General features: G+C 35.4%; 1 protein-coding gene across 1 annotated transcript; it reads left to right on the top strand.

Annotated features, from left to right (window-relative positions):
- The first annotated feature begins 2,391 nt into the window (after nucleotides 1-2,391).
- Nucleotides 2,392-6,705, top strand: LOC116132046 (ABC transporter A family member 2-like). Its single transcript, XM_031417722.1, has 14 exons — nucleotides 2,392-2,424; nucleotides 2,560-2,745; nucleotides 2,837-2,932; nucleotides 3,011-3,211; nucleotides 3,411-3,570; nucleotides 3,686-3,909; nucleotides 4,399-4,516; nucleotides 4,620-4,696; nucleotides 4,820-4,909; nucleotides 5,127-5,270; nucleotides 5,359-5,667; nucleotides 5,749-5,829; nucleotides 6,145-6,321; nucleotides 6,439-6,705. Exons 1-14 carry the CDS (start codon nucleotides 2,392-2,394, stop codon nucleotides 6,703-6,705), a joined length of 2,163 nt encoding a protein of 720 aa, XP_031273582.1.
- The last annotated feature ends 2,112 nt before the right edge of the window (nucleotides 6,706-8,817 follow it).

Raw genomic sequence — 8,817 nt, forward strand, 5'->3', positions numbered from 1 at the left:
AGCTAAGTATAGGTGTTCAGACTTAAGCATGGGCGGGGTTGGCTCATATCCAAATTACGGGGGATTATGCGTGTAATTCATCCCGTAACACCAATCCCCAACCACTATTAGACAGTGTGTATAAAAGGGAGGCCTCATCTCCATGTTGCGGGATCGTCCAATTATTATTTATACAAGCATAGGAAAACACTAAGAGAAAGTCTTAGCTCGTTGTTAGATGTTTTCCCCCTTGTAATCACTCTGTGTATAAGCAAACATAAGCAATAATATAGTAGTGCCCGCTGAACCACTTTAAAAGTCTCTTTTGTTCTTGCATTGTGGATTCACCAATCCATTCCTAGCTAATTATTTATAATCAAACACACATCCTACTTAGTCCCGCCGTGGTCGATTGGGTATTTCTAGTTATTGCGAGTTTTCATAACAACAAATTACTAAGTTGAAGATTTTATGTTCTTCCATTGACGTGGATTTGTTATAAATAGGTAAAAAAAGAATTTGATTTAAAACGCAGAGTGAAATGTAAATCTTTATGGTGTGAGAAATTGAAAAATGGTTGATTTGGTAAAATATGTTATACTGGACAGAAAAACATCAATGCTTAAATCAAAATATTCCTTTTCTATTAAAAATAAAAAAAAAATAACTTTTTTATCAATTTCAGTAATACTAAATATTAAAGGAACAAAATATTTAAATCAACTCTTAGATGAATTTTAAATGTTTTTTAATACAACTAAATAAGATAATATTCATTTTTGGTGGAGTTAGAAATGAGTCATGTTGAAATGTATGCTCAATTTATGTCGTATCAAATTGGCCGAACGACTTACACATACCCAAGGTTTTTTGTAATAACAAATTGATACCCAAAAGGTTTGAAAACGATAAACAAGTACCTTCTAATGGTGAAAAGACTAAAATACCCTTGAAAATTTGATATTTTAGTTTTTTATAAAATTTTTTAAAAAACCTTCTAGGTTTGTTAGTTTAACTAAACACCCCAATATATAAAAATTTTGTAAAATGATAAAAACACCCCCACCACCCGCAGTGCCAGATTCCGGCCACCACCATCAGAATCTAGCCAAAAAATTACGTTACAACACAGACCCGTCGGATCTGTGTCGTAACGCGTCGATCTGGCCTTTTCCGACCAAATCTGGTCGTCGAGACCGCAAAACTCCAACGACGGCTAAAGATGTGGCCGTCGTTGTCTGTCAACGATGGCCAAGATTTGGCCGTCAAAGATGAAGTTTTGCAACCTCGACGGCCAGATCTGGCCTTTTAGGTACCAATAGTCAAACTTTCAAGGGTATTTTAGTCTTTTCACCATTAGAAGGTACCTGTTTGTCGTTTTCAAACCTTTTGGGTACTAATCATCATTACGACAAACCTTAGGTATGTGTAAGTCGTTCGGCCTATCAAATTTTTCCAGCCCCAACCAATCCTTTAACTTATTGGATTCCGTATGAAAATCCAAGCCTAAACTTTATTTAATCTGTTACATAAATCCAAACCATTAAAAGCTTAATTTTTTTTTTTTCTGATTAACCAATAATAACATGATTAAACTCTTATACATAAACAGATGAATGTTAAAATTCATAAAATATTTGTAATTATATAATAGCAAAATATAAATAAAGTAAATTAAAATTCAACTATCAAACTAATAATAATAAAAATAAAGAAAATCAATTTTAATTTAAAAAATTAAAAGTTTGAAGGCTCTAGTTTTTTTAATTTTAAAAAAGAAAAGAATATATTTCATCCTTTTTGTTCATCACAGTGTCATCATGCCGAAAGAAAAGTTACCTAATATTAGAAATTGAGAAAATGAGACTTTAAATTAAAAATAAATAAATAATAAAAATTATTATTACAAAATTAATAAAAATTAGTTTAGATAAAAATAAATGAGATTGACAAAGTGTATGAAAGAGAAGAGTACTCGTGTAACGTGATAGGTAACTGTCTATGCTTAACCATAAAGGGTTGTTGTCTAAACTGCCTTTCATCATTGTCCGGTTGCAGTGGTTTCTAGTTTATGGATAATTTGGTGGGGGCTAATAATAATTCTTTTAAATATTTATCTTATTTATAGTGTCGGTTGGAATCAAAGCTAGGTAATTCTTTCATCTTTTTTGTCTTCACTTGGATTACTTACAAATTAATGTGAAACACTCCCCACACAATATGGGCCGCCATGTGATAAATTGGGGCCCATCAACCTTTTACTTATTTTCATCAGGCCCACATCTCCATGATTGATTTGATTCTCTCTCTCTTTTATCATTTCTTCTACCTCCAATATGAAATTTTTATAAGAAATTAAAATTAAATAATGATTATTGTTTATTAAAATAAGTTTGAAGAAAAAATTAAGCCATGAATTTAGGTAAAATGATGAGTGATAGCCCGGTAATCAAGCAACGAATGAAGAAATTACATATTTAATTAAGTGGCTTGCGAAAATAGTTTAATTTAAATTTTAAACTACACTTTTAAGCAACGAAAGTCGGTAACCGATTCCATCATTGGAGATATCANCAACAGGCAATGACTATGATGGGTCTTTATGACTCTGCCTACTGGTTATCATGGCTATCATGGGAGGGAATTATTACGTTTTTTTCATCACTCTTCATAGTTCTTTTTGGAATGATGTTCCAATTTGATTTTTTCTTGAACAATAGTTTTGCAGTCTTGTTCTTTATGTTCTTCCTTTTTGAACTCAATATGGTAAGCACATTTCTGAACAATCCTTACAAACTGAGAAGACATATCCTTAACATTTTAAATTTTGATCTATTCTTTCGACCGTTGATGCTAGACTGGCTACGCCTTCATGTTTTCATCATTGATTAGCAAGTCGTCGTCGTCCACAACAGTGGGTTTCTCCCTATATATAGTTGGCTCTTTGACTCAGGCAAGGATCCCCTGCTTGATTTCTTGAATTGTAGTTTATATGTCCGTTGTGCTTACAGGTCTTCATTTGTCATTACAGGTGGTTACAATTTCCGGTTTCCCCTACTCTGAAAAATTTTCTAATTCATATAGAACCACATGGTCATTGTTCCCACCTAATCTTCTTGCCGAAGGCCTAAATCTGCTTGCTGATGCAACTTCCTCACCTGGAGATATTGGGATAAGTTGGAGTAGACGGGTAGAGTGTGCCCCAAATAATACAGAGTGTGTGATGACAATTGTATGTAAAGATTTTGAAGCTCAAAATCCTAAAATTCATGATAGTTCACTCTACATCTGCAAAGAAATCATCTCTTCTTTGATTGCTACTCCGTTAATCTTTTCAAACTTTTATCCTATATTTATTTTATCTCCTCACTTAAAAAGCTGATTAACTGACATTACATCTCAATAGTTGTGGCTTTTCATGTTCTTGACAGAATGATATCTACATGTGGCTTTTGGCAACATTTTTTGCATGGTTTTTATTGGCTATCTACTTCGATAATATAATTGCAAATTCAGCTGGTGTGAGGAAACCAATGTTTTACTTTTTAAACCCCTGGTATTGGACAGGGAAAGGTGGAAGCAAGCCTGCAGGTAACCAAGTTTAGAATTCAATCTATGCTTATCAGTTCTTGTTGGCTTGTGCTATTTATATTTAGGTCATAAAGTTGGCTAATATTATGAAATTGTTTTTGTTTTCCCTTCAAAGAGGGTGGCATTTGTAGTTGTATTGGTTCAGTCCCTCCACTGGAACATACTACTCCAGATGACGAAGATGTTCTTGAAGAGGAAAACATTGTTAAACAGCTAAGTAGGGAAGGTGTTGAGACGAATGTGGCAGTTCAAATACGTGGCCTTGTAAAGACATATCCTGGGACGAGGAAGATAGGTTGCTGTAAAAGCAAGAAGACTCCACCTTACCATGCTGTTAAGGTAAGAATGACCTTTTAAGTGATAATCTTAGCTTGAGAAGGTAGAAGAAAGACATTTATTGTAGTTGGACATACCGCTATATTGCTTCCGTGGAGCAGATTCTTCCTAATATAATCACAATATTTGTTAATGCACTTGGTTTTGTTCTTACATAAACTTCCTTCAAATTTATATTTCATTAATTGTTTTGGTGGAATTGGTTGTAAGCAGTATTCCTACAGAACAATTTGATTCATTTGGTTGTTGGCCAGTAAGGGTCCTGCTGAATCAATGGAATCCTTTAGGTGGATGGAAGGATACCTTTTTTTTTTTTCCTGATGACAGTATTTTGTTATTTTTAGATGTTATCACAATCAAATTTCCTATTTCTTAGGTCATGAGTTATCAAATGTCACTATAATGTGAAAGATGCCACTGGGGGTACAAATTTATGTTATTGGTGACTTCCATGAAATAAAAACCATTGCTTATTTTCTAATTATCCATCAGGGTTTATGTGTAAACATTGCAAAGGATCAATTATTTTGTCTTCTTGGACCCAATGGTGCTGGAAAAACTACAACAATCAGCTGTTTGACTGGCATAACACCAGCGACTGGCGGAGATGGTAAAAATCTTGTTTGTATGTTGTGTTTTTGTCAATGAACTGTACAATTACTTTTACTATGACTTCAAGTGGAAGTTAACAATAAAATCTGGTTTATTATCAGCACTAATTTATGGGAATTCCATTGGAAACTCTGTTGGTATGTCAAAGATTCGGAAAATAATAGGAGTTTGTCCCCAGGTGATTCTCTGTCTTTCTCAGTAACATGCTTGTTTTCAACAACAATTGGGCATGATTTTCACTATTTGTGACTTTCAAAATCAATGTGAAACTAACCTTCGTTTGAACTTTCTGTCTTCAAAGTTTGATATTCTTTGGAATGCATTATCTGGTGAAGAGCATCTCCAACTCTTTGCCAGTATCAAAGGCCTACCTTCTGATTCAATCAAATCGGTATGTGCTTTGCAAACCTGCAAGCTACTTTTCTGGTCATTATTAATGAAGACTCCAAACGTGCCTTGAGATCCCTAAGTAACTGTCTATCTACATTTACCCTTGAAGATGTTCATAGTATCAACTAATGATGCCCCTGCTTGATGAGCTCATTTATGTATAAATGACTCTTTGCTCTCTCATTTTTATCAAGACAAATGTTTCAACTCAAATATAGGTTACTGAGAATTCATTAGCAGAAGTGAGGCTCACTAAGGCAGCCAAAGTAAGAGCTGGGAGTTACAGTGGAGGAATGAAGCGTCGCCTGAGTGTTGCAATAGCTCTTGTTGGTGATCCGAAGTTAGTCATTCTGGATGAGCCGGTAAGCAGATTAGAATAACTTTTCATCATGAGTAATGCATCTATTTATGTGGAGGGCTTTCTTAATTTTCAATTATTTTGATCTGCAGACTTCTGGAATGGATCCAATAACAAGGAGGCATGTGTGGGACATAATACAAGATGCAAAGAAAGGTCGTGCCATTATCCTGACAACACACTCGATGGAAGAAGCTGATATTCTAAGTGACCGCATAGGAATCATGGCAAAGGGTAGGCTCCGCTGTATTGGAACCTCAATCAGATTAAAATCGCGGTTTGGTACTGGTTTTGTTGCTAATGTCAGTTTCACTGAAAGCAAAAGTGAACAAAGTCCTTCTAACAGGCCAGAAACAGTTGCAACACCTCATCATGATGCAGTGAAGCAGTTCTTCAAAAATGTAAGCAGAAGAAATAAAAAGATTTATAGTTTTCTTTAACACTGAAAGATTTGGCATCTGACTTGGGCAATATATTGACAGCATCTAGATGTAGTACCGAAAGAGGAGAACAAAGCATTCCTGACATATATCATCCCTCATGATAGAGAGGAGCTTTTGACGGTAAGCATTTCTCACAGTTTGAATCATTTCCTTTACATAGAATTGTCCTCCTTTCATTGTTGCAACTTTGGTTCCGATGCCAATTTTGGATTTGCATCATAGCCTAGAAATACAGTTCTTGAAACAATATGGTTACTATAATAAACTCTCTTTGAGAAGAGAAATAAGAAATTATGAAACCACTTATCTTGTCCAGCTTAATGCTTCTTGCAATGGAGTTTATCGACGCATAACAATTAAGGGATGTTCTGAAATTAAAATCTTAATTTTTTTTTTTTTTTTTCTCTTTTCCTCTCATTTTATAAACTTGAGCAGAATTTTTTTAAGGAGCTGCAAGGTAGAGAAAGAGAATTTGGTATAGCCGATATTCAATTAGGTCTTTCAACACTGGAGGAAGTTTTCTTAAATATCGCGAAACAAGCAGAACTAGACAATGCTGCAGCTGAGGGGAGGTTGGTCACTCTAAACTTGTCATCAGGGGCCTCAGTTGAGGTATGTGCTATTCTTTTCATATTGAAATTTTTGAATATCATAATGCAATGGAGTGTAGAAAAGATTCCAGTGATTATTTGATGCATATCCTTTTCATTTTCTTAAATGATAATGCAGATACCTCCGGGAGCAAGGTTTGTGGGGATCCCAGGAACAGAAACTGCAGAGAATCCTAGAGGCATAATGGTTGAAGTATACTGGCAGCAAGATGATTATGGTGCCCTCTGCATTTCTGGTCACTCTACCGAAACTCCTGTACCTCCTAATGTGCAGTCACTAGCTCTGTCAGTATCAACTTCCCAAAGAAGTTTCTTAGGGCAAAGAAGGCCAGTTCATGGAGTTGTGCTTGATCCCAGTCAGATTGATGCTATAACGTCTTCGTAATGTCAACTCAAATTTTTTTTTTTTTTTTTTTTCTGTATAATTAATTTATATATGTGTGCTTCATACAATAGGTAAAAGTTATTTACATAATTTTGTCACAATTTGTAGTTCTTTTTTTCAAATGTTACAAATAATAAGACAGTGAGATGGAAAATAATACAGCCACTGATGGTAGTACACCGAATGACGTGACAAAATCCTGACCGTTGATTAATTTTAATTTAATATTAATCAACGGTCAGGATTTTGTCACGTCATTCGGTGCATAAATTCGGTGTACTACCGTTGGTAGTTGTAGCATTATTCCAGTGAGATTTATGTTACAGTAGCAACATTGAGGAAATATATTGTGATTCTAAACTTCATGCTTTTCAATTCTAAACTTCATGCTTTTCAATTCATTCATTTTTTTTTCTCTCTCTCTCTAGGGATTGGGCATTGTTTTAGCCTTATGGTAAAATGCCATATAATTTCTTCAATAATGTATTTTGATCCAAACTTAGTTACTAAGAAACAATCACTAAAAATATCTGATGGTTCTCAGCCAGAGAATGCAAAAGAAAGATAAAAGAGAACTCAAAACATGTATGCAAAAAGTCTTAGTTGCAGACATTTACAAATTTAAATTTAAATCTTAACAACTAATACTTCATACATAAAACACACCATAGTACTAACTTAATTACACTTAAGCCATTCAACTACAATACACCAAAATGTTACAGCCATGCACGTTGGACCACTGCAGCAAACTAACTTCAACGGGTTCCAAAAAATAATTCAAACTGAAACTTGCAATGTTAATGCATTTCCAGCAAGGTATCGCTGCATCAACACTCCTCCTTGATACCTTTGCTGGAAACACCAAGTTTGAGTCTAAATTCCTCAAACTTGGCTTTAGGCAATGCTTTGGTCATAATGTCTGCAGTTTGGTCCTCACCCCGGCGGTGAATTAAAGTAACTTCTCCATTGTTTTCAGCCTCCCTTACAGCATGAAACTTTATCTTAATGTGCTTGGTCCTGTTGTGAAGAACTGGATTTTTGGCCATGGCAACAGCTAACTGGTTGTCACACAAAATTGGAGTTGGACTTCCCTAATTCTGCTTCAAATCTGCCAACACTTTCCTAAGCCAAACAGCTTGGTTTATGGCTACTGCAGTAGAAATATATTCTACCTTTATTGTGGACTGTGCCACAGTATCTTGCTTCTTTGACAGCTAGCTAATTGCACCAGAATTGATATAAAATACATAACCTGATGTGCTTTTCATGTCATCAAGTGATCCTCCCCAATCACTGTTAGTATAGCCCAACAACACCAGATTTTCAGCCCTCCTGAACCAAATGCCAAGACTGGAGGTCCCTTTCACATATCTTAACACCCTCTTGGCTGCCCTATAATGCAATTCACTTGGACAACTCATGAACCTGGAGAGATAACTCGCTGCAAACATAAGGTCTAGTCTTGTGGCTGTTAAATACAGCAAACATCCAACCAGACTTCTAAATAGTCCCTCGTCCACTCTTTTCTCACCATCATTCTTACTCAAGTTCAAATTGGAAACCAGTGGAGTGTCTGTAGGTTTGGAATTTTCCATGCCAAACTTTATAAGCACCTCATTTGCATACCTTTCTTGGCACACAAAGATTTCATTTCTAAACTGAACAATCTCCATAACGAGAAAGTATGCCATCTCCCCCAAATTTGTCATCTCAAATTCAGATTGCATGGACTTTTTAAACTGACTCAACTGGTCTGGATTGCTCCCTATAATCAACAGATCATCCACATACAATGATACCACAATCAAGTCACCTTTAGCTTCCTCGACATAAAGAGTATGTTCATTAGGACTTCTAACATATCTTATACTACTTAGGTGATCATTTATGTGGCTGTACCAGGCTCTAGGTGCTTGCTTTAGGCCATACAAAGCCTTCTCTAGCAAATACACTTTGCCTTCTTCACCCTTCACTTGATAACCTCTAGGTTGTTCTACAAAAATTTCCTCACTCAAGCAAGCATTTAGAAATGCTGACTTAACATCTAGTTGCAAGATTTTCCAACCAAATTGGGTTGCCATAGCAAGGATCAATCTAATATGTCATGTC

This window comes from Pistacia vera, unplaced genomic scaffold (assembly GCF_008641045.1).
Source record: "Pistacia vera cultivar Batoury unplaced genomic scaffold, PisVer_v2 Contig248, whole genome shotgun sequence".
Taxonomy (NCBI): domain Eukaryota; kingdom Viridiplantae; phylum Streptophyta; class Magnoliopsida; order Sapindales; family Anacardiaceae; genus Pistacia; species Pistacia vera.

Coding starts and splice junctions, on each gene's coding strand:
- LOC116132046 (XM_031417722.1), top strand. CDS start 2,392: ATGAATTTAGGTAAAATGATGAGTGATAGCCCG. Junction 3,212..3,410: donor CAGAGTGTGTGATGACAATT/GTATGTAAAGAT, acceptor TGTTCTTGACAG/AATGATATCTACATGTGGCT. Junction 5,830..6,144: donor ATAGAGAGGAGCTTTTGACG/GTAAGCATTTCT, acceptor AAACTTGAGCAG/AATTTTTTTAAGGAGCTGCA.